We start from the raw sequence: 26,613 nt of genomic DNA, 5'->3' as shown, positions 1-26,613 counted from the left end.
CTTCCACTGTGACTGAGTGATCCTTTGCCAGTCAAAGACACTTGGCAGAGAAATGCTCTTGCTTCCAACTTCACCCATCCAAAGGGTGCAGAGCCATATCCAGGAAAAGTAAGGTTGATAACAGGTGGGTGCCAGACTTCTGTCAGCTCTTGGAGTGAAGGATTTTACTTGAGCATCAGGATCATTCCTTTAAAACACATTCATTGAGATCCAGGAAAAAAATAAACTGGTTTTACTCAATTCTTTAACAATGAAGATGAATTATTTCCATATAGCTTTACACCACTGCCTTGAAGGAAAAAGATCCTTTAACACCACAGGATGGAGTCTTTCTTTACTGTCTTGACAGAAAGCTGAGGTCATGACATGAAACCTATAGGGTTTGCCATACAATAGAGTAGTTAACTGCTGGGAAAAGAGGCACAAAAAACCCCCCGTGGGAATTGGTCAAATATGTGCACCAACAAGAGGAAGTATCCCAGTGCTCAATCAAAATGTGAATGCCCCTGAATTTCCCCAGCACTTCTCATGAAGAGGTGAACATTGCACCCACTCGTCTGAAATAGAGTATGTTCTGCATGTGGTTGTAGAGGCAGCTGCAGTTGCAGATCCCTCTGTCAACTGTTTAGAACTAATAAGTTAATTTTAGAGGTGTGTCACCTAGTTCTACCCAGCAGACTGCAGATAACAAAAAGTTCAGAAAACATGTTTTGCTGAACAGGTTTATGGCTTTAAAAACATGACACTTTTTCAGGAGGGCTGTGCCTTTTGGTGAGCGAGATGCTGGCTGGCATCAGCTGAGGGAAGTCAGTGGTGCTGACACTGTAATGAAAACAGGCTTGCCATGGTTCAAGTATCATCTGCAGCTTCACTGTCACAGGAATAGACAAAACTTGTGCAACACCAAAGCAGCCCGTGGTTGGTGAAAGCACTGGAGAAGGATGGCAGCTGGCTGAAGATAGAGGACAACTTACTTATTTTGACTTGAACTTTCAAAAGAGAATTAATGATAGGTGAATGCATAACTCTGAAGGTCTTTGCACAGATTTCTGAGTATGCTGCTTCTCCAACAGAGCTCAGAGCCAGCTCTGAGCAACACTTCCCTGCAAAAACAACAGCTCCCACTGCCAGCACAAACAAATGACACAAATAGTGGAGAGTCTGGTGACCAGCAGATACATGCAGTGAATACAGCACTGCAGCTAAACATGTCAAGCCTCTTAAAAGCTTAACAGTGAGGTGACACAGATGACCAAATATTTATTAAGGCCATTTAAAAATTAATGAGTTACATCCTTACCCCCTTCTGGCTGGTGGAGTAAGTAACACAAGAACCTAATAAATGAACCAGAAAACAACAACAAAAAAGTCCCACTAGACCAAAACTTCCAAAGCAGAAAACTGAGAAGAACCATACAGACATCTCACATGACTGACTTCAATCCTTTGACAGTCCATTTATTCCTTTTTCCAGTGCCAAAAAATATACACACATGTACAACTTACTCAGCAGCAAATCTCCCAGGTGCTTTGAATGAACAGATGCCTGCAGGTTTGCTCTCCTTGGCATGACACACATGATAAATTACATTTAAATTTAGAATTGGCAAGTACAAATCCTATGGCTCAGTTTCAAACCAAACAACTTGGCACCAACTTTAAAAATACATACAGCATATCTGTGAAGTAATACTGTATGCACTGAACAACTTGAAGACATCTGTACCATTTAGGATTATAAATTGAGCAGCCTAGGTGTTACCACTGTATCAGCTTACTTAAAATGGAAGTCAGAGTACCCTGTAAAGTGAAACTGCAGACAACAGCAAATGATTAAAATATGTAAGAAACTTGTAAGGTGAAAGCAGTTTATTTGCATTTTTTATGACTGTTCATGTTTGAAGGTGTTACTTCATACAGGAATGTAAAAATCACATGTTGTTTAAAATGGGTAGAGGAGCAGGAAGAAAAAATAAAAAAGGAAAAGTGTAGCAAACCTCAAAATCTGTCTCACAAGGATCAACTACTATCTCTGGAGTATTTTGCCCAGTCTTCCACTGTCACCCATGAAGGATTCCTCTAGGAATGAGATTTAAGAGTGTGTGTGTATATATATACACACACACACACACTCTGAATCCTGGGCTAAGCATCTCTTCCTTCTTGCTCTGATAAACAAGGAAAAAAAACCCTCAACCCACATGCATTTTTTATGCTCTATTTATTCTAAAAGGTAGAAGGTTCATCAGAATGATTTGATGGAGCTCTCATCACAAGCAAATGTTTCACAAGCTCTAGTGCTATGAAACTTCAGTTACATCACATACCAACAGATTAAACTACTTCTGGTCAGTTATATTTTATCTATATATTTTAAATGGCAGTTGTGTGAGTAACAAGCATTCCATTGTTTCTGGCTAGGTAAATGCACTTGATGCTGTAAAATGCTACACATTTCTACAAAGCCTGTGAGACAGATATAGAAATGGCTTCTTTTGAGGAGGAGGCATAGATAAATCAAAAGCATTAAAAAGAGTAGAACTGCTTCTAGCTCTCTGCTGACTTCTGTAGAATACTTGGAGTTACACAAATGCCCTTCTAAAAGGATGCAGTCAGAAAGCAGCAATTTGGCAGAGCCTCAGTGGGTAACACTGCACAGGAGCTCCAGGCAGCAGCGGGTTCAGACGCTGACACCTGGCGGCTGTTTGGCCAGGGCTGACACTCACAAAAAGAGACAAATACTCATACCAAATCACTCACAGGGCATTTGTAACTTGCTTGCTAGGCTCTTACTAAGAGAATAAACACTAATTTGTTCCAATTTTCCCTCACCTTGCTTATTAAATGCCATGCACAACTGAAATTCTAGCAAGTGGAAGAACGAAGGCAGTCTCTGTATGCAGCATATACACTTGTCCTTGCACGTTGTGTTGACATAATGCTTGTATGAAACTCTAAATATTAGAGTTTAAGAGAATATTGTAAGCTTTTATACCCTGGCAACTACAAAATAAAAGAGTCTGCTGTCATGCAACACTTCAACGATCCAAACAGATATAATTTATATAACTTAATGCACTATTTTCTCAAAAATTCTTGCATCTATTCAGCCTTAAATACAGAAAATATATTGATCATAACTGTACATACTCTCTAGCAACTCTTCATTTTACCAGACCTGTACAGTGGCTATGACAAACTCATTTTGATGAGGTAGCATTTGCAAGAGCCCTGTGCGAAGACACGCTGAATAGTTTCTGGTAAAACCTTTTTGTGCTCAGACATCAGAAACACTGATGAGAAACAGAAGACTGACACCACTGTGCACTACATAATCAGTGGCTGGCAAAAGGGGAGAAACAAGTGACTGAACAAATTCAGATTTGGTGAAAACTGGTCCAATTTCACCAGCCTTGAGATCACTGAAACTGCATTAATTTGCTTTTTAATCCCCTTAAATATAATTGAATGCACAACACATTCATAGGCATGAACACTTGTAATCATTAATTTGAAGTCTCCTTACCCCTAACTATTTCTCCACCATGGAAGCCAAGTAGTTAAGTCTTTGGGCTTACTCACATCTATTTTCTGTGAGAAATGCCAGGAAATTAATTTACAACTATGTTGCATTTAGCTAGAATTTATGATATGTTTCAAGCTACAAATAAAATCCATATTCTGCCAGTTCATTATTAAAAATAAATAAAACACATAATTGGAGACTAACTGAATTATGATAACTAAACATGAATTATAAAAGCATCTTTGGTTGTTTAATGTCTGCTCTAAAATGGTTATTAAAAAAAGCTGGAGCAGCAACACAGCACAGAGCAGCAGCCTGTCCTCAGCAATGCTATTGTTACATGTCCAAGCACTTCAAGAAGAAAAATGAGGAAGTCAATTTCACTGGGAGAGAGCAAAAGGCTGGATGTAATCACTGTATACATCTAGGATGTGAAAATACAAATTTAACATGTTGGCAATAAGTTAAATACAAAAAAAACCCCCACCATACGTTCATTTGTTTGGGGATTTTTTACAATTCCGTATTAAGACAGATCCACAGAACTAACTTTTATAAAAATACAACATACTGCATAAGTTTTATTTATGGATTTAATTTATATACCACAAATACTGCTTTTAATATAAGTACAATATAATACATTTTTATTTATGTAACTGCTGGTGTTCACTTTGGATTATGAACTGAATGGCATGCTGTGCTGTCAAAACTTTAATAAAATGGCCTCTAGTTAAACTTCTCCAAAGTATAAAATCATGCAAAATCTACATCCTATATGATACAACCAGTACAATAATTGAAGCCAATAGCCTACAAACAGCTTGGATCTTCTGAGTTTGTTCTTGAAGTGTCCACACATCCACCATCATTTTCTTTAGGCAGAAAGGAGGAATTGCAGTTTTGTCTGCAGAATGTCATCACGACCACTGAAACCAGCACCAATGTGCAGTTATCAGCTAACAAATCTTCATTACCCACTGCAGTTCATTCAGTCCAGATCAACAAATCTGGGGTTAGGAAGTTTTATGCTTTCCTCCTGTGACTACTGGTCGTGCATATTCCACAAAATCATCTATTAGAACAGGCCATGCTCCTACAGAGAAATCAAGCAATTGAGAAATTAGCCAACCATTACCAGCAGCAAACTGGTGTAGTCTACAAATACAAAGTATTAGAAGCTCGTCTTGACATTCCTGGCCTTGTCTTTAACAGCTTTAACAGGCAAAACATGATAAAATACTTGAAAAAAACCAACTAACTAATAAATTCCACATTTGAATCTCTTCTTTCTAAAGACAACCAAAACATATTTAAAACACAGAACTCCACACTACAACTATAAACATTAGCTGAAAGCAAAACCACAGCATTCTTATTAAGCCATTCATATCTTAGGACTTATTTCTGCACACATTCTAAAACAGAATTAGTAACAGAGTAAACTGCATTTAGGGTAACAAAAATTTTTGTTGGTAAATTTAGGGTAACAAAAACGTTGTTTCACTCAGAGGTCTATAGCAAAACACATTCAAATAATGTGCTCCATCATGGTGTGACTGTATCTTTACCCCTGTTTTCAAATTACAGCAAACCAGTTAACTTTCTTATCACTACTATTTTGGCAATAAGTATGACACTGTATTGGCAGCTGAAACTTTAAGGGTAAACAAATTAGGACACGAGGTAATAACATGTTCCCTTGTTCATTTATAGCAGTATATTTAATTCTGCTGTACCAATTTTTGAAGATATTCAGGTACTGCTTTATAGTGGAGGAATTGTATTTGAATATCTGTATAGAGGCTTTGCCCCAGAGGTCCCAGTTGCCCTTGATGGGCTGCAGCTGTGATGTCCTTAATTGGGCTGCAGCTGTGACCAATGAAGATAACTGGGATAAAAGGGGGCGGGTCAGCCAGTCAGGGAGAGCCTTGGAGGAGCCCTGACCTGAGCGAACAACATGCAGAAGAAGGAGTCTGTGCAGTGAAGATCTGCAGCTATGAGAATACACCCAAGAGGTATGGATTTTAGAAATAATAGAAGAACAACACTGCTTACCTTCTTCATCATAGTTGGACATATCATCTGCAATCATATTTCCAAAATCTAACAAAAGATTCCAAGTATCTTTTGGAATTGATCTTTTATGATGTTCCTGTACAGAGGAATAACAGTACTGTTCAGTCCAAACTACTTTCAAATTCCATAACAGTATTTTATATTAACACATACAGAAATACACCTATTTCAAACATTTCTTCACCTTCTTTATCTTAAAAAAAACAATAACAGAAAGAAATCTGAAAGACTTCCTGCTTGCTTCTTTCTTAGGATGAAATCTTTTAAGTATTTCTTCTCAAGTAAATGTTCAGGTCACATATTTCTTCTAAAGTAACACACTTTAATACCAAGTCATAACTTGTAGATTTTTCTTCAGTTGCATCTATAGATCTGAGTTTGGATGTCTTAAAATGTACTGAGGCAGTTAAAACATGAAATGGTTTCAGAAGCCCTCTTGATGAAACTGGTACATTATTCACTGATTCAAATAAATATACTGCCAAAAAATTTAGAAAAAAACTACAGAAAAATATTTCAAAAAGTGTACATCTTCCTTATTAAGCACTGGGGGACAAAAATGCAGAAAGACTTGATTTCTCTAAACTACAGATAAAAAGTAAAATGAAGAAAATCAAGATAAATCATATATTATGTAACTTCAGTTTTTGTAATAATATAGACATGCAAATGAAGAAATATGGATGAGTGAATCAGGTCTTTTACAAGAATATTTTTGAATTTCTAAGGTTTAATTTATGCATCTTTACTTCACTGCCCACAGAACTGCACTAGTAATAAGGAAACTGTCAAGATCAGTTCGCTACTAATAGCTAAAAAATTAATCAACCTAATTACTCAGGCAAAAAATTTTGTGGAAAATGGAAAGTCTCTTAATGTTAAATTATGTTAGGACTGATTTAAAATGACTGAGTTTATGCATTAGTACTACAAAAGCAGAGCATGGTAAAATACATGGTTGACAATAATCACAGCTGGGATATTTTATCCCTGAGAATCAGCAGCACCAGTTCATGGCTTCCTTTCATGCAGAAACTTTTCCTAAGTAGGAGGATACAGGAATAAGCAAGCAGAACACTATCACTTTGCTGCATCTTTTTGCATTCTTCTAAATTAGAAAGCCATAAAGAGAAGATTTAATTTGGCTTGATTTGAGAGTATTTTGTATCAGTTTTCAAAAAGGAAAAGGTTTGAAGGAAGCATAGAGACACCCCATCTTTTTGTCATTGGAAGCACACAGCCAACAAAAGCCAGACTACTGTGGATAAGATAGACAGTAAGGAATAAAGCACATACTTACCAACAAAAATTTATTCCAAAGATCTAAAAATTTAAACCTTCCTGACAAGACTAAATTCCAGTATGCAATTGCCATTTCAAGATCTGCAAGAGATAAAGCAACACATAAATATTGTAGTACTTTATAAGCAATAAACCCCTTCTGGGTAAACTATTAATGCTACTTCTAGTATATTATAATACAAGTAAAGAACACTCTTTCAAAATCACTAAAAAACTATAAGGAATTGTTTTCTACTCTCCCTGACCCAAAAGGTAGAAGACAAACAGTAACAATGTAGATTTTGTATTGAACATCAAAGTCAATAAAACTAAAATATTTGTCACCATCCACCAATGGCAGATTAAAACTACTTTCAATCTACAGAAATAGAACACTTAATGATAAATCTCTCTGCAAATCAAAAAAGAAAAATATATACATACATGCACAGATATAGCAAATATTGATAGAAACAAACATTAAAATCCTTTCAAAGTCAAGTGAGTACAAAATATGACAAATTAAGAGGTGTTGACATCTGTGGAATTTAAGGACATGAGTGGATGAAAAAAGTCATTTATCTGTGGTATTATCCCTTACAGCAATAATTCTGGCATCATTCAGTGGACAAACACCTACACCCAGTACTGAAAATACAAGTCCAAGAAATCAGCCTTATTCTGCATCGTGACCAGTGATCTGAGAGCAGCGTTCAAGGAAGATGCAGCACTGCCACATGTTCCAGCAGAAAGGCAGAAGCAACATTAGATGCAGATTCAGGGTAGAAAGGATGTTTCCTTGAAGGCCTGTTTTCATCCTCAGCAGCTCACAATGCTAATGGCTTTGGTGCTTGCACTAAGTACATGATCACTACAACCATAAAATAAGGCACAGCCTTTCTGAAACCACAGAAACATTTCAGCTTGTGCTTTCAGTATAAACAAAGTGTAAACAGAACATGAAGCTTAAGAGAAAGTACTGTGATAGCACATAAAACAGAAGCTTAGCCTGCACCTACAAGAAGAATGGTTTTTGAAATTGTATATATCACACTACAAACCAAAGGACAATGTCACCTGAAATCAAACTTCATGTCTGAAAGATGTTCCAGATTTTAACACTGCCATGCCCCTGGAATCCCTGTTTCAGACAGGGCTGGGGCTGGATGAAGTGCAGCAGTTAAGATGCAGAGAAATGCAATACGCCTCTACCTATCTACACAGGGACAGTGCTGCAAGGGTTTGTCCTACTATGGCCAGTGCTCTTCAGTACAGAATTTGAATTATGCTCTAATACACTTCCCTCAGCTCTTCCTGTCTATGCCACACTTCCTCTCATTTTTCACAAAAGATAGGAGGAAGAGAGTAATTAATAGCCTTACTTGCTGCTTAGCTGTGCAGATTAATTATTCTTATCTGTTATCCCAAATTAAAAGCAAAAATGATGAAAAAGACAAAACCTAATAGTTTCTAAACTCCACTGTGAAGTAACTGGCTTTGATCCCACTCACTCAGGCTTCTTTATGAAGACTCAACCTCTCCAAGCAAACCTTGCAAATCTATCATGTGACAACTTCAAGCAAAATGCACTTTGAAAGAATCTTTCAACTTAATAGTTGAAAAGATTATACTTCTGATGGAAATATTCCTTGGAAAAAGGAAGAAAGTACAGGTAGGGAAACAAAGATGATTAAAGGTACCACAAAAGAAGAGGTAAAAGGGAAAGAAGAGAGAACACTTCCTTGTTTTTTGTCAAAGTCAGTACTATGTTAGGGTGATTCTTGCAAAATTATGTTTAACACAATGCGTGTGAAATACTGTCTTAAGCTGACACTCGAGGGACACTGTACATGTGTCTGTCAATGAATTCTCCTGCACAAAGATGCAGAAGTTATTTGCTATAACATATGAAAAATGCATATCCCACTGAGGATGCTGCTCTGTAGTGGATCAAACAGGTCCACACTAGAGCTGCTCCTCCCAGTAGGCACATGGAGGAAAGTTCTCGTTTCACTAAAATTCGCTAAAGGGAGGAAAAAAAGTCCATCTTTCTCATCTGGTTCACTGTAATCCCACAAAGCCATCAACTAACACAAGTGTTATTTGAACACATGGACTAGATTGGATTATCACTTTTGGTACTGAAAGTGCCACCTTATGCAGCCTGTAAGTACATGAGCAAACTAGGCCTTCAGGTTTGCCACAATCTCTGGGGATATGCCTACACTTCTGTTTGAAGACAATTCCCTGCCTAGGTTGAAAAATCTGGCATTGGAGAACAGAAAAAGAGGATTTTTCTGCTTTAAAGGGAAGACCTAGTTAGAGAGTTCAAGCCTACATTAGCATGCTGACAGTAGTATCAATAAACAGTACTGCTGGGGATCTGCTACAATCAGTGCTGCACTGATAGATACTGAAAAAAGAGAAAAGATCTTATGCATTAGGGCTCTGCATTCCCACAGGAAGATGCTTTTGCAAAGCAAAAATTCTTCAAGCAGTCTTAGGAATACCTCTTTCAATGCTGAATAGATATGAAGGCATCATTACAATAAGAATCAAACTACAACTATAAAATATGCTGGGTTTTTTATACCAAAATATATGCTACCCACATCATAGACCAATAATGTAACTTTAATAAAGAGAAGAAGACAGATGCATGGATCTCCGAAAACACCTAGACAAGGATCAGTTTAAAAGAGAATTCATTGCTAACATCCATTTTCATATCCAATGCATGAAATTGCTAAAAGGTTGAAGAACATAATAAAAATACGGTATCGTATACTGTACATTATATATTTTGAGCTTTCCTTTCGACCCAAAAATATTTTTAGTATTGATATCTAGTGAGAATTGTACATCATGCAGACCCTTAAACAATCAGCTTTTCTCAATCAGAAATAGTATTTTGAATGCAGCATGACCTATCCTCAAACATTAAAAACCTCATGCTAAACTGGCTTTTAAAAAAACCTTAGCCTCTTCTATCCTGATTGAACAGAATAGTGGTATAAACAGCACAATTAATGCAGAAGGAGAAATACAGCCTGTGTCTACTTTTAAGATTTGACCAAATCTTGTTAAGAAAGGAAAAAATTATTAGATAGCTGCATGAAAAAAATAAGAATCAAATAAGTTCCTCATGCTATGATTTTGGACCAGGGCAATGAAGTCATTGCACACTAGAAATTAAGGAAGTGTGAAAACAAAAAGAGAAAGAAGAGATAGCAAGGAATTGGCTGGAGAGCAGGATTTCTGAGCAACATGAAACGCAGCTGATTTACACCTGCTGTGCCAAAACCGCCCTCTGGGACTGCAGCACTCACTTGTCATCCTCCAACAAACAGAGCTTTCCAGCTCTCAGTCTGCCCTACCAACAAGACCTGTTCATACACTTGTGTTTGAAATGGAGAGAATATTATCACTAATTCACCTGAATTACTAATAGAACTTTTCAACACTGTGTTGGAACTGATGCACAGGTAAGAACAATGGAAGCTGGTGTCAATCTGTCTCAACAACAGGTCTATTATACCTGCCTGACCAATAAGCATCAAGTGAATACTTGCAAGATTCAGTGATTTAATAGACTCCTTGTTTCTTCATTTCTGAATGATTTTAAGAGTCTTCTTTGGCCTCCAAATTGCTAAGAGCACAGACACAAGAATTAGTTTCTTCTTTCCTAATCAGCAAAATAACAAGAATATACCATGAGGATTAGACCTAAAAACACTTAATTGAATTGCCAAAAGCTTAGAGCAAAACAGGCTGTAGTTGCAACTGGAAGCTCCCCCACAGAAGATAGGCAGAAGGGGAAAGAACAAATTAAGGGGGGTGATACAAATACAGATCATGGCTAAAGTCAGGATCTAGCTGAGCTGGATCCACTCATCCCTGCAAAGGCATCAACAAGGAGCTTCCTGGTGCCCTGTGTTAGGGGACAGACAATGCAGTGTCAGGCTCAAGTGCCTGTGGTGGACAGGAGGAGCGGTAAAGCACAGCACAGGGCTTTCACAGGAGTAGAGCCCAGCAGGGTCTGGCTGTGCTCACTGGCTCTGTCTCAGCATCTGCCAGGCTGAAGCAGCCTGATTCCATGCAGAACATTTCATGTTTATCTGTTTATCACCTTAAGCAAAAAAACAGATGAACTGCTTTGGAATGCAAGTTAGATTTAGGAGATGACTGTCAGAACATCAGTTTGAGTGCAACCTAATGAACCTGACTGTAGCCAGTTCAAAAATCCTTTTGCCTCTTTGCAAATCTCTCCACGTACCATTCAGATAAACAACAACAGAAGACTTAAAGTTGACTGGATGTTCATTTCCCAAACAAGGCCCAAACATGAGTAAAAGAATCAGGGGCATTAGTAGAACTGGCCACACTGTTACTGATCAAAACACCTTTTCTATATGAAGTTTCCCTTAAACTGCTGGCATTTTCAACATGGAAAATGTGAACAAAAATAAAGCAAGAACCATACACATAAACCAAGGTCACTGGAACACCTAAAATACAGCATTTACAGACCTCTTACAAAATAAATATAAAATTCATTTATAGACCTCACTCAACTTCTTCCATGCACTCACTCCTACAAATTGCCTATCAATCTAATTCTTCATTGAAAGGGGAGGACATCTTGATAACTAGCTTGGGGGGAGGGCAGGAGTAAAAAAAGAAAACAAAACAGAAAGAAAAAATATCCTTCCCTAATGTCTAAAGATCTCTTCAAAGAATCTTGAGATACTGCTATGATAAAAGCCCAGCTGATGTTGCTTCAATTAAAAAGAGTACATTATACTCATCTGCTTATAGGAGAGGAAACCTCCTTGAAGTCCACATACCGGATGCAAAGATAGTCATTCTTCTGGTCTTGAGGTAATATCTGATTCAAGTCTGAATGCCCTCCTCATCTTTCATCTCTTGCTTGATCCCAGGAAACTGGCAGAGAGAAGGAAGCACAACCTTTTGAGCCAGCAAGCAGACGAAGGGATCACAAAGAAGTGATGAAGGACCCAATCGGCTTTTTGTTTCCATGTTGGAAGGTGAAGACCATGAAAGAATGCATTAAGCTCCTCCCTGGGGCTGAAACAAACTCTAACAAACTCCTGAGCATGCCTTTTTGGGGCTCAAAGGGAGACCCAGTAAGAGAATCAAAGCAAGCATCAGGTTCAAAAAACAAACAACCAAAAAAAAAAAAAAAAAAAAGACAGAGCTAAGGCCTTGTTTAGAAAGTGCCCTTAGAAATCTGAACTGCTCTGTAGACATGACAAAAGACCTATAATCCTATTCTTTAATACACTTACCAAAAAGAGCTAGGATACAAAATTTCACTCAGATTGCAGTAGAAAAGCTGAACCTTGGGAGTAGAATGCAAGATAAACCCCTCTGAATCTGCACTATGCAAAAATTTAAGATTTATTGCACTATATACAGTAGTAAGAACATGAGAAAGCAGATTAAAGACAGAATCACAGTTATCCATAATAATCACTTTTAAAGTCTCCTGGCAAACCAGATAACTTGATAAACTGCACCTTCAGAATATAAAGACAAAAGGCAAATCAAGTTTAATATATCTAAATATTATGTACTCCAGGTCCAACACACAGCCATTGAGATGGCGCTGCTGTGCTGAAACTTGGCAGTTTTTTTTCCTTAATTCTGTCCACCACTTACAGAGTCACATTTTTAACAGTTATAAGCATCCATTGTCTTCTTGGATAATGATCAAATCTATTCAGATGTATCTGAAAGACACTCGACAGTTGAGTGCTTAGTAACATTCATCAGAACATCATTTTCTGCTTCAAGATCATCATGGCAGATCCTATGCACTGAGCTTTTGCCTCTTGCATCTCAAGATATCACCCTGGGGCACTGCTACTACTGTCACTTCTTTAAACAGCATGAGCCCAGGCTGGAGCATTCCACCTGATAATATTGAGCTAACAAAAGTAAATGCAAACATTCCAGTTGGATGAGACCACAGCAACAACAGAAGTCCTGCAGATACAAGGAGAAATAAAAATTCCCTACTGTCACCACATGAGCTGTGGAAAAGAGACTCCTATAAAAGGCAGTCCTATTTCTAGGAATGAGTATCGGTGTACTGAATTCTGTGTCTATTTTAGGGCATGACAGAACAGATGTAACTTAGTTTATTGGAGAGGATTTCTTCCCATCTAATTACATAATGGCAGAATTTCTTGCATTGGTTTTGAGGGGAAGTGGAGAAGAAGAAATTGAAAAGCAAGGGAAGACAAGCTAGTTCAAAAATAGATAAAACACAGAACTACACACACACTCCTACTCTCCAAGACCACTTTCCTGGAGCAAAATCCCCTCTGAATTATGAAGACAGCTGTGTCAGGTATCATCAAAATTCTTCTATCACCAAAAAAACTTCTAAGAAGGGCTTCTGTGCCTTCCCACTCCCCATCTTACAAATGGCAGCTGGTGTGATAAAAGATACTGTGTCCTGCTGATAAAAACTCCAGAAAGTCTGGGACACTCAGAGATTTTTTTTCCAAGCTATGCTCCAAGCGAAAAAGATCCAATGAAAACTGACAGTTATTTCAGAAAAAAAACTTTTAGAAATTCTGTCTTCAAGCACTGCTGCCCAAAGTGAAGCCAGATACAGTGAAATTCACCTCAGTACACTGAAGCAATCTCAAACTCCTACCATGCTTGAAACTTCACAGTGGTCAAAGAAGTTCTGGAAGAACCTCAGGCATTCCCTGCCAAACTGGGAGAAAGTAACTCATCCAAGTGGGTCAGTCCTACATCTAACACTGCCCAATACTTAAGTAACTCGGATGGTAACAAAGAAAACTTCTGTTAAATTTGCAACTTAGACAAAACCTGAAAAAAGTCTAACACGACAGAAGACAGGATTAGGATTCAAAATTCTTTGGACAAATTGGAAAATCATGTGGAAGTAAGTAAGAAAGATGTCATTAAAGAGAAATGCAAAGTCATATGCTAATGAGAGTAATCAACTGCAGAAATATCAGATCAGAAGGATCAGACACAACTGGGTACATTGCAGTGCTGCAGAAACCCAACAGTAAAACAGACTGCAAACTGCAGACAGTATCAAACTTCAGCAAACTCAAAAGGATGCAAAACAAGAAGTAAAACATCTAAGACATATGGAAGGTTATCTAGCTTGTTTGGGTACTACATGACAAGAGAAAATTAGGTCAATTTGATTGCAAAGGAAATGAGTGTTGGAAGACAAAATTGCAGTATCAGAGAGCTAGGAGATAAAATTTACCAGGATAGTTGGTTTTGCTCAGTCCAGAGACTAAATGAAGACACATACATAATCACTAACTATGTAAGAAGTCATTACTCACACTAACAAAATGTATGCTGCGTATTTACTTTGGCTGGTTAAAGTATTACAGTGGAAAATTCAGAAGCAGAGATTTAACTTACATGCTAGAAAAAGAAAAAAAAATAATTTAACAACGGGTTTAAGTAAACATGGACAAAGATGTACAAAACCCACCATCAAAAAGTTAAGATTACATTTTGTGATGGCAATGGCTCTCAGACTTGTTCAGCCAGAGGACCAGTACAAATCAAACCTCAAATCTTATTAATAACTATTGAAACTGAAAAGGCAATTTAGTGTATGTTGTAGCATACCACAGAGCATTTGGTTAGAAAAGTGTGTGCAAGAATTGGTTTTGGTAGATGTTGACCCTGTCTAACATAAGGGAATATCCTATGTAAGTATTTCTCTACTTTTTAAATTTAAAGACCACCTGGCATATTACAAAGGAACCCATAAATCACTATTTCCTGGTGTTTTTCAGAGGAGAGGGGACAATAAATAAAGTAATAACTGCTGCATATCACTTCTTAAAACACCAGATACAGATTTAAAAAAAAGTAATCCGAAATGATGGAACAGTGAACATGACTCATAACCAAAGCATTGCTGCTTGAACATTTTAAAGATATTTCACTCATTTCTTATGGCTTCAATATGCTAAGGTAACAAACAAGAAAAAAACATGAGAAATAATAGTGTAAGTAAGTCAGTCTGCCTATCACAGACAAGTTTCTGGTAAGCTCTAGTCTCAAGAGAGACTAGTTATTTCTTTAAAAAAAAAAAGATGCCCTAGCATTTAGCCTGAAGGACCCAACAGAAAGAGTTTAATTTCATCTTCTTTTATAAAAGGTTTCTATTAGCAATCTGCAAAGAATATGAATTTCTCATTTGTCACTGGCTCTATGTCAAACTTGGTTAGTTTTCAAATAAGTACATTTATATGTTATGTGTATATCCAAGAATCAAACAATATTATTTTAGCCTACAGATCAGTCCAACGAGCACAATTACCAGACTTGGTGATTTAAGCTCCCAGCCTAATAAGAAAAAACACTGAATACTTCAGACCCTAGAAAAAGCACATTAAAATAGTCTGCAACTGAAATTCAGGAAATAATTTCTAGATTATTTCCATTCCATTAATTCAAACCATTCACGTTTATCCTTTACTTGACATAAACTTACAGACCTCTCAGTCTCCTCCAAGTCACAATTCACCAGAAAGACTTTAAGACAAGCAGCTTGGGCAGGAGCTAAGCAGCATCCTGTACTGACTGAATGCCATCTAATGTGCTTGTGGGGGAGAAGGAGAGGTATCACTGTAAGATGACCTAGACAGAGCTAGGCACAGATTTCTACCAGCTCAGATGGTAACAAATCTAATTATTCATTCTGTTTAACTATATGGACTTAATCAAAGTGAAGGTTCCAAACTGAGTAGGACAGAAACAGACTTTGTACATGGCTGATCTAAGTTCCCACATCTCCTTGACAATATGGCACACAGTCATTGGACACAAGTACCAAACAACCCTGGAGACAGGAAGCAGAGATGAACAGTCTCATTCCAGGAGAAAATATGTAAATATATACAGAAAAGAGATGTGAAATTAAAAAAACCCCAACAATCTAAACCTGTATTAAATGTAGCTGAAGCAACTAGAATTCTCAGCTCATACAAGCACTCCAGTAAAATAAGTGGTGGCATTTTCTTCCTTGGTTACAGCTTACTGCTTCCTTCTGTGGCTATTACACCTACCTGTAAATTTACTTTTTTCCTTCACCTCTTTGCTCCACTATGATGGATAATCCCTGTAAAGATTCCGACTCCAAACCTACACAGTGCTAATTTTTATTTGGGTAAACTATCACTGGCCTCTATCACTCAAAAATGTCACATTAGTCCCTATGTTTGCTCAATAGTCTCTCTCTACTCACCCTATGGTGATCCAAGAAATGTGGTGTATCTCCACTAAAGTAAGAAAAGTGGCATCTGCTTAAATTTCTTTACTATCTAGAATCATCTTAGCAAAACCAGAAAAAGTCTGATAAAAGGCGCCACCAATATAATGCCATGTAAGAACTAAGTAGTAGAAATTAAGAGACTCTACATATTATTGAAATTACTAAAATTCCTGAAAACTGAAATCAGCAACAGTACCTACCAACTCATTCCACAGTTTAAGTTTTACTTCAGTTTTTGCACTTACATTCTCCTGCTAATAGATCAACTCATAGTGCAAAAAGGAACTTTCTGGCAATAAAACATCTTTCTTACACAACAGAGAAGACAGACTTTTAAATTAAAGGACCCCCAATACTGAATAAAAAGAAATATGGGAAAAGAAGTCAGTTTCCTCCTCATGTAAAATAAACATTCAGTTCCAAATCTGGATTGTGCTGCCTGCCCTCATCCACTATTCATACAGGCTTAGGTGAAAAGCTTTTGAAATATAAGTTCATGAGTGTCATGTTGGAATGACCCAATTAACACAGGAAACCATCTGTAATACTTCTTTAGGTATCCCACAGATTCCAACTTCAGCTGTAACTGACTTACCTTTCCTGCAATTTGGAAGTACTAAGCTTTGTTAATGAAGACTAGCTAAGGGATAGAATCTAACCAACCTTACAGAGCCACTACAAGACTTCATTTTTGTGTCAGTAATAGTGGCACAGGAGCCATGAGAGAGTGACAGATGAAATGAAAAATGGCAGTGCTGATTAAAAAATGTAGAAAAATACAAACTGGCTAAAAGTCGTCCATAGTTTATCAAAAAAAAAAAAAAAATAGATGACACCAGGAAAGACAAGAGAGATTATTCAAAGTCAAGAATGTGGAACAGACACACCTGGTTGAGGTCTAAATTGATATTCTGCTCTCCTAACAGTTCTTGAGAAAAACATTTATCAACTTTCCAAGTAACTTAGACACAGATTTCAAGTGGCTATGCTAAAAAGAGAAAAAACCCCAAAACCCTAAAAAAACCAACAAACCACTCCTCTCACCCACAGCACAAAGAACAGGGATGATGGTACAGTGCTATTCTATATACAAAACATTAATTCCTTCCTACACAGGATCTTCTGAAAGTGGACATAAATTTGAAGAGAGTGGGCTTCATCTTACTGTTTTTTCATCTATTCACAAACTAGCTATTTTTGATTTGAAGAAACAAATGGAATTTAAATGGTGTATCAGTTTTACTCCAGCAATACAAGGCATGGACTGGGATAAAGCTTGAACTTTATGAAGAATAATACTTTAATGCTATATAAACTATGCCTATTTTTACTCACTAGGTTTAAACCAAGTCCATAATACTCTTTTTCTAAACTTTACATAAAAACTGAGCTAAAAGTAAAGATTTTAAGGAGAACGGTAACTTGTGCCCAATTCTCTCCCTCTTCCTGGGCTGATATGGACATCTTGTTTCAGTAGTCCTTAACACACAGAGCTCACTATTTAAAAGAAATAAAATTTGACAGGTCTCAAAGAACTGCAGGAACTTCATTCGACAAGAGGTGAGAGAATGTCAATACTGGCAGAGAACCCCATTAGATTATCTGTACCAAGGGGATGTGAATAAGAGATTAAATGAAAGAAGATGGGAAAGAGAAGTCAGTGAAAGAAATCAATAAAGAGTTTACTATACAATTGCCAATGAGAATATTGTAGTACTGGAAACATTTGGAAGACTTCACTGACTGCAGACATTTTCTCTTTTTTTTTCTACTTACCTAGACCTTTTTGTCCAGGATTTTTAGCAAAGTTAAAAGTAAACTGATAAAAATCTTTGAACTTTGCTGGATCCTTTAGCTCTTGTTCCAGCCTTGGCAATAGAGCTTTTAGCTTTTCTGTGGTGTCACACCTGTTCAAAAGAGATTACATTATTTGCAAATATTTAAAATTTCTTCCTACTTTCCCCCCACCTTCTTAGGGTTTAGTTTAAGAGCAAAACAAAACAGTGGTTAAGATAAAAGATATTATCTTTGTGGATAGCATTCTGAAAAACGTAAACGCTCATGTGCCTTTACTAAAGAATTTTAAGTGGAACATTGTATACAGGCATCCCTTAGGTACACAATGCAAACAGGATTCAGTGGTTTAACTTCTTTTCTATCTCTTGATGAATTTCTGAATAGATGCTATTCTGTTCTTAAAGAACACCCAACCCTCACTGAATTCTGTTATTCCTTCCCCTGGGACAGCTGTAACACAAGTGTGTGGTTTTGTTTTAATCTAGATAGACAATGCTTATTCCCTACTCTCCTGAATAAAGAGCTTCACACTACATTTTTTACAGTTCATCTTAACATTTGAGGACTTTCTAACTAAATAAAGTATTATTTGCAGTTTTTCTCTCCCCATCATAGAACAATTGAGAATAAAACTGAGGAACAAAATAAGCCTTGAATGATAGCCTGAAGGCTGGCAAACTATTGAACAGCCTAGCACAGGTAAGCTAAGACAGAATCACATTACTGAAATTCTAAGAGAAACACATCCCTGAATAACACCAAAGCATTTTCAGTGAAAACACCTGAGCTGAGAAGTCACACTTTTAAAAGGAAAAGTGTTTCTGCCACAACAAGGCATCAAATGAATATTCAAGGTTCACAAGGACAATACCAGTATCTTGAATTGTACCTAGAAACTCAAAGTGAAGCAAAAGGGTTTCAAAAGAAGCAGTATCACAACTAACACTGTGTATTTGAAAGTTCCCCATAGTTAAATGTTTGTATTTATTCTAAAGATTCAAGAAAAATTCTGTTAAAGGATGGGTAACTATAACAACATCCATAAAACACAAATGCAGTTTTAACTGTCTTGCATGGTACAGATAAAAATAAGCACCTTTCTGGTCTCCAGCAGTACCTGGCAGAGAAAAGAAAGAATTCTGCCAACAGTCTTCAACTGAGAAGCTCAGTTTGGGAGCTTCTTCTAGGGACTTGATCTAGACAATAAATATACCTACTCATATGTATCCTACAGATGCTATGTGATCTAAGCCTCAGGGAATGTCTTTCCATTTGACTGCTCACTTGTCTTCATTGCTAAAAACCACAGACACTGTGCCTCCAAGTACATAACAAAATCATTCCAAATTCTCAGTAAGTGCTGTGGCAAGCAGGCACAGCCATATTATGCTCCTAAGAACAGCTGTTGCTCCAAGAACAGGTGGTTTAGCAAAAGCTTTTTAATCACTTCTATGAAAAAAAAATTAAAAATGCTGGCAACCTTTAATAAAATAGCATGAACACTTAATTTCTGTCCATGGTTAGAAAATCATAATTATTGTTGTAATTTCTACCCAAAGCTACCCAGTGGGAAAAAATAAAGCAGTGAACTTCAGATAGTTATTTCAGAAGTTATTTCATCACAATTTCCTAAAAATGAAAGCTTAAAAAGAAATCAGTAACTGATGAGGTCAGTAACATCAGACTGCTACAATCCCTGCTCAAGAAACAACCACCACATCTCCTATAAGTTGGTCTGTCTTAGAAATGCATTGATTAAGGTGCCATTCTAAGATCAAATGAAATTGTTTAGCTACAAAAAAGAGAAACAAGTGAAAAACTGTACTTATCCACCTATTTAATAAAATCTGTTGAAAAGAGTCATTTGACATCTTTAAATATTAGAAATGCTGCTCCTCTTGCAAGGAAAAGTTATACACAAAATATTACTTTATGATGATACATGCTTGACTTTATTGGTAAGCAGAGACAATGTTCAAAGTCTATTATCCAGAACAGCTCCATAACCCAGAAAGGAGTTTTTTATCAGTTACATCACAGTTGGACCAATCTTTTCTACTTCCAATAGCCTCATTTTTATTTCAATTCTTCATAGATATTTTGTACAAATGAAGTATCTAGTATGAAAGAGAGGAAAGTATAGGTGGTAAAATGGACAAAAAAAAAAGATGGGTCCATTTGTTGGTGGCAAAGGAAATAAATAAAGGCTCTTTTCTCTTTTCCTATTTCTTTTCTGTTTCAACAGCGACATTTTTTACCTTTCATACACCTCCAGTGAATTTCAGTTTTTAACAGCAGGAGGTCCAACTCTAGTCCTTAACACAAATATGCATATGCTTACTATGAACTACATAAAAAGATACATGAATCATCTGACTCCCTTGCTGTACAGGTAGAAATTGTTTTCCTTCCCCCCTGCTGTGGTCATTAAGGCTTTGCAGTAAAGCACCAATTCAACGAAGACAACACACTACATTTTGCATCTGTTAAGCTTGGCACTAGCCTCAACAGTTTTTTAAACCTTCACACAATTTAAGTGAAAATGTTTTGAACAGAAACATAGTTCAGGTCTTACATTATAAACTATGCAGAAATGGACACTTACCCCAACTCTGTCATGCCATCAATAAATTCCTTTTTACTGAATTCACACTGTGTGGCTGCCCTGAATTTCCATGCCACAACCAGAACACTGATACTGGCTGGGTCCAGGCTTAAATCATCACAGAACTGCTGAATCCCATCAATGCCAATTTTATTTTCATCTTGTGGGTCTGCAGTTCAAAATACAAATAGGAGAATAATTATTAATAAAACATATTAACAAATAATCATCTGACAGCTCTGATGTGCTGCATAATATAGGTATTCATTTTTTCATAACTTTCACAAATGTTTTCACATGAAGTCTAGATATTTTTAAAAGAGAATCAGTAAATAGATTAAGTATTCTGTAAACTTACAGAGAAATTAGTTTGCAATTTTTCCTTAACTTCCCTGCTGACATCAACTAAATAATTTTGTTTTCCCTCCACAATCCACTTTAAAAGATTTGAGTTAACCCAGAAGATACTGCCTACATTTAGAAAGAGTAAGGGTGATAAACACATCAAAATGTACAACATATTTATATTGGTCAGTGTGCATTAAGCTTAAAAAAAACCCCCAAACCAACCCAAAATCAAGTCCAACAAAACCACACCTACCACATTAGACCCTTGATTTTTTTTGTTCCTGATACTGACATATGGGTATCCATTATAGCTCTTTAAAGACCACATTCAAAGATTTTGGGGGTTTAATTAAAGGTCAGGTAAATCACCAAAACATTGTTCAAGCAATGCCTTAGCATAACAGAGTCTTAAGCTAATTAATAGAATTTAGTACAAGTGAAACATAGTATTTCCCCAGTAGTACCTTTCTGAATGTTGGTAGATGTCTTATAATAATTCTGTAACAAAATTCTCTCTCGAAAAAGCCTCCAAACAAACAACCCCCTGCACACAAACTTAGATAATTGGAGAAGAAAAAACCAATTGAAAAAAAAAAAGAAAATAAACCCAAACCTCTAGTTTGCAAAGCTTGAGACTTTACAAACCACAAAACTGTCTTTCCCGGCTTTTGAGAGGAAGACATTTCAATATTATAAGTTGGGCTATGTAAAAGAAGCATCTCTTGAGTAGATTTAATACTAACTTCTTAAACTGCTACCATTTTCAACCATGCCATTTTTAAGTCCTGATCCAAGAAGTTGATTCAAAAAAAAATCAAGCCTAGATAAACCCTTTAAAATTTTATTTTAATTCTTAAGCTAAGATCTCTTTGACTTTTCCAGCCAATACTACAGTGAAAGAAATTGCAAATTCCAGAGAGGAAGTTAATTTGGCAAACAGACTCACATCTATTAAACCTAGAATTACACCCATGGTATAATAATTCAGGGACCTTTGATCCCAAATAACAAGTAAATATAGCTATTCAACTACTTCTAGTAGTTGAATGACATGTAAAGACATGTAAAACATATTTCTTGTGTATTTGGGGAGTAATTGAAGAACTGAAGGCAAGATGTGCACTGTCTTGAAATCAGTGGAAAAATTCTGGTGGATTTCAACAAGGACTTTTTATCCCTATCATATTTCACATCATCCAGGCAACTAGTAAAAAAATGCAATGGTTGTTTTGACAGAGTTGCTCAATAAACAGGTAGGAAAAAGCAAAAACAGCACAGAAAACAAAAAGGCTTTTCAGATTTCAAGTACAGTGCGCTATTCTATGGGCTTTGTAGAACAAAGGAACCCCTTATTGTTCATGGGCCAGTGACTCAGGTTTAAGCCTAACATGAATCAAGGTAAGGTCCTTAACTAAAACTTTTATAGTCTTCTGTCAAATCTTGCGAAAGTTTTTAATGTTTACACCTTCAGTTTTTATAAGCCAGAACTGTAAAGGTCTGCTGCTAACTAAAACACTGACATTACCTGGCTAGACTTGCTTTCACCCAAGTCAGATGGTGCAGTTTGCCACTGCTAGAACTTTGTAAATAATAAATAACATTTGTGACAATCTTCTTCCATTTTAGATAGTCTTAACAGCATTTATGAATTTGAAAATATATATTTTGACCCAGCAATCTCCAAGACTGACATTCAAGGAGCAAACAAAAGATTCAGATGTATGCATATGCTATATATATAAAAACATACACACAGGCATATATAAACCAAAACATGGTTCTCTGAGTTTTGTCTCTGGGTTTTTGTTTTCACAAAGAAATGCTATAGCATTGCTGCCTCTTTGTCCCTACATAACTCATTACCATACAATAATGAAGTATTAAAGAATCCCTACACTTAAAATAGAACAGATTATGCAAAGAACAAAAATGGTGGAAACAGTAACATAAAAAACGATGAAGTGTACACAAAACATGCCATATATTTCAATTAGAAAAGTACATAAAATCATAACTGGGTAGTAGTTAAGAGTTCATATTTTCAAACATGAGATACATGGATTTCAACAGGAGCTAGCAAAGATTCCAGCCTGCACTGCTCCAACACGAACAATGCACACTCATGTCAGGTGCCACAGTTAGCAAGCACTGTCAACTGGATTGCATACTTTATTTTATTTAACTGCCTATTTTTTTTTGTTGTTGTTGTTGCTTTTTAACAATGACATAAAATGAAACTTGGAAAAGAAACAACTGCCTTTAATCCGCTTTCCTGTGGTTTTCCCTCCAAACCTCTCTGAATAGGCACATCACTTTTGCTGTAATATGCCAGCATGAAGGAATTAAATAAGGCTGTAGTACCTAGTTTTTGAGTTCTTATTTGACTGTTTTGTCACACTCCTAGCTGTAACATTATCTGAAACATTTTTGCTTTTAATGTATAGAAATATTACTGTCTCTGAACAGAATTAATTCCCCCAAATATTAGCATAAGAACAATATGTATTATTTTGCCATGGAAAGACCATCATACACATTTAAGAGCGACTACTGGCAAAATATCATGTAAATTGCACAATAAACTTTGCTACAATGTTGACAGCTGGCACTTTTTCCCCACTGGAAGTTTAATTTCCTACTTTTAAAGTCTACAGATATCTAAGTTGTGTACTAATCATTAAAAGCATTTAAAACGTTTTTTTCACTCTTATTACTATAAACACACAGTGAGAAGCAAAAGCTAGCTAGCTTTACTTAAAACTCCTCAAGAATGGTAGTGGGCAAAGCAGAAAAAGTTCTCACACAACATAATTTAGAAAAAACCAAAACAAAATCCACAACAACAAAAACCTCAAGCTGACCAACCAAAAACTCACCAGAAAACAAAACCTTACCTTTGTATCGATTATATAGTTGCTCTAATTTCTTCTTGTCTACTGAATTTTTCATGGATTCTTTGTAGTACAAGTCTGGATTCTGGAAGTAGTTGTCTGTTGCCACTTCTAGTTTCCATTCATTCTGTGTTAAGCAGTATATAGCAGTCCTTTCACCAGCCTGGGTAAATGCCATAAACTGGCGGACCTTGTCCTTCTGGGACGATTTAAGTTTATGCTTTGGGATGCAAAAGAAGCAGGAAAGCCAATGAAGCTAATCCAGAAGTTTGTTTCAGCATTCTACTACTAATGCCTATCTTTTAAAGGTTTTAGTTTTCTTGTTGATGACAACTTTCACTTCAGAATTACAGGAAGACAAAGCCTTGTTCTTCTGCAGTTAAATAGACAGCATTTTCTTCTGAAAATTGAAATGACAGCATCTATATATACATTTTTAGCAGCACATATTCTGTCAGTAACAAACTTGTATTTCTGCTTTATTGCTCACATATGCTGACGTTTTTCTGTTCTGTAACAGCAGTAAACACAAGTTTCGTCATATTACAATATGGTTATCTTCTGAAAGATATGCCTAGTGGTTATAAAAAAGAGAAATTAAAAAGGTGCAACTTACAGATTCTCAAATTCTGTATAAGTCCGTACACGGAGAAAAAATACTCAAGAGTTTTCATAATATTTTCTTAGCAACAATTAACAATGCAAAGTTTAACCAGTCATCAGCTGAAAAAGGCAGAAGCATTTCTCATATAATTATGTTATAAAACACTGCCAACAGAAGACATAAGGCAAAAATAAAATAGATGAAATGGACATATCAGAGACTGTTGAATGTTACAATGAAACTATAAGATTGCTGTAAATGTGATCTGAAAGCTTTAATTAAACTTTGAAAAATACGTTTATACTTCTAACACATTAAACAACAAAAAAGCCTGTTGCAGTGGTCTACAGGAATTAATATGATGTTTCTCTCAATTAAAGCAACCACATAGAGACAATATCCCCAAACTTCTGGAACGCCCAAGAGGTAGGAATGGGCATATTATAGAGAAAATTTTATAGAGAGAAAATTTGCTAGTAACAAATTTCAACATTATTCTTTACACAAAGTTGGAAGCTGAAGGAGATAGCTTAAGTCAAACTCTGTTTTTTATTATATTCTGTACTTTCCAATTTTGTTAAACCTTACCTAACACATGTTCTGGGCCAACAGTTAAGCTGAGAAGTTTGTATAAATTCCCCACTACAGTTTAAATAGTCAGATATAATGGAAAATTTACATGTCTCTTAAAAGAGAACCGAATTCTGATCCAGTGAGGAGTAAACATGGGACCATCTTTCAGCTTACTTTTTATCTCTTGTCCCCATATGGACGTCTTGAACTATAGATGGTCCTGAGACAAGAAATATATCATGTAAACAAGATAAGGATTTTGGTCTTTCCTACAGGATTTTTCAATCTAATATAAGAAGAAACATGCCAGGTTTCTTTTTACCCAAGAAATGTGTACAGTGGGAGGAAAAACGTGCAAAACATAACTACTACATACTTTGATAAGTAAATAACTAATAATCCTTTGGCTGCAAGCTCCAGCCTGCCTCCAAATTTTCAGGAAGGTCTAGCTAAGGGAGTCTCTGCACCAAGATCTTCCTCAGTTACATAAACTTCTTCTGGGCAACAAACTTAGCGATAATCACTTCAAAACAGAGGGCTCTGCCAACAACGCCAAAGCAAACCCCGCGCGCTCTTTCAAGCCTAGCTAATGCCAGGCATTTACGGATATTTTCCAGCGAAATGAAGCACTGAATTATTTGAAGCGATAAGAAACACACAGGGCTCTCCAGCCCCCTACCCTGCCACGTAGCACGGTTCGTGCCGCTCACCCGCGGCCGGTGCCTGCGGCGGGAGCGGCCCCGCGCACCTTCCCGGGCCGGGGCGGCTCCGGAGCTCCTGTCCCCAGCGTGACCCGTCGCTGAGGGCACCCGAGCACGGATGCGCACCTCGCACCCAGGCACAGCCCAGCCGCGCTTCTGGAGCCCTCTCCCAGCGCTATGACACCGTACCGCACACCCCAGGGAAGCGCTGGAGCTGCTGCAGAGGCACCGGGAGAGCCCTCCCTTCCCAAAACAGCCCCGGCCGACCTCGCCACCCAGCAAAGGACTTTTACCGCACCTTTCCCACCGCCTCCGGCTGCACCTGCCGCGTCCCGCGGCGGGGAAGGGGCCGGTGGGAGCGAGGGACTCGCAGCTCCGGTGGCCAGCCCCGGTGGCCAGCCCCGCCAGCCCCAATCCCAAAAAAGGGAAAGGTACGCGCTGCGCCGGCTGCCTGCGCTCGAAATACCCGCGGCGGGGCCCAGCCCCCTCCCTTCCCCCGCCGCCCCCGGTGACCTTCCCCGCTCCCGGCCCGGCGGAGGAGGCGGCGGGAGAGCGACTCTGCACGGGGGTGCGCGTCCCCGTGTCCCCACGCCGCTCGCCCCCCCGCCTGGCGCCTTCCCGGGCAGGGCAACGGGACTCGGCGCGGCAGGAGGCGCGGGGTCGCTCGGCTCGCCGGCCTGGGGGGGGAGGGGGGGGGGTGCCTGGGGCTTGTTCGAGGCTCCCCCTCCACGGTTTCGCCGCCTCCCCTCCCCCCCGGGCTCGCACAACCTACCATTTTATCACCGGCGCTCCCACCAACTTCACCGCCCGGCGCCGCCTCCCGCGCAGGCGCGCACCGGCCCGCCCGCGCCGCCTCCCGCCGGGGAGCGCTCCGGGCACGGGCCGCAGAGGCGGA

The 26,613-nt window shown here is 37.8% G+C and overlaps 1 protein-coding gene across 3 annotated transcripts; it reads right to left on the bottom strand.

Annotated features, from left to right (window-relative positions):
* Positions 1–1,433: 1,433 nt before the first annotated feature.
* Positions 1,434–26,553, bottom strand: DCUN1D2 (defective in cullin neddylation 1 domain containing 2). Of its 3 annotated transcripts, none has more exons than XM_066545287.1 (7): positions 26,491–26,553; positions 23,844–24,060; positions 20,602–20,770; positions 17,976–18,106; positions 6,906–6,988; positions 5,585–5,681; positions 1,434–4,622 (listed from the first exon to the last, which is right to left on the bottom strand). In XM_066545287.1, exons 1-7 carry the CDS (start codon positions 26,491–26,493, stop codon positions 4,543–4,545), a joined length of 780 nt encoding a protein of 259 aa, XP_066401384.1. In that variant the 5' UTR covers positions 26,494–26,553; the 3' UTR covers positions 1,434–4,542. The 3 variants fall into 3 exon arrangements, with proteins under 3 accessions (XP_066401384.1, XP_066401385.1, XP_066401386.1); XM_066545288.1 differs by having other exon boundaries at positions 23,844–24,414; positions 26,491–26,505; XM_066545289.1 differs by lacking the exon at positions 26,491–26,553 and adding an exon at positions 24,457–25,281.
* Positions 26,554–26,613: the final 60 nt, after the last annotated feature.

The sequence above is a fragment of the Molothrus aeneus genome, chromosome 2 (genome assembly GCF_037042795.1).
Source record: "Molothrus aeneus isolate 106 chromosome 2, BPBGC_Maene_1.0, whole genome shotgun sequence".
NCBI lineage: Eukaryota > Metazoa > Chordata > Aves > Passeriformes > Icteridae > Molothrus > Molothrus aeneus.
This window is presented reverse-complemented; position numbering and strand designations above follow the sequence as displayed.

What these genes read in the sequence shown, in the direction of transcription:
- DCUN1D2 (XM_066545287.1), bottom strand. An exon ending in GATGGCATGACAGAGTTGGG is followed by an intron (nt 18,107 to 20,601) that starts GTAAGTGTCCAT and finishes TCTTTTGAACAG; the next exon opens with GTGTGACACCACAGAAAAGC. An exon ending in GTCCAACTATGATGAAGAAG is followed by an intron (nt 4,623 to 5,584) that starts GTAAGCAGTGTT and finishes ATTTCTCTGTAG; the next exon opens with GAGCATGGCCTGTTCTAATA.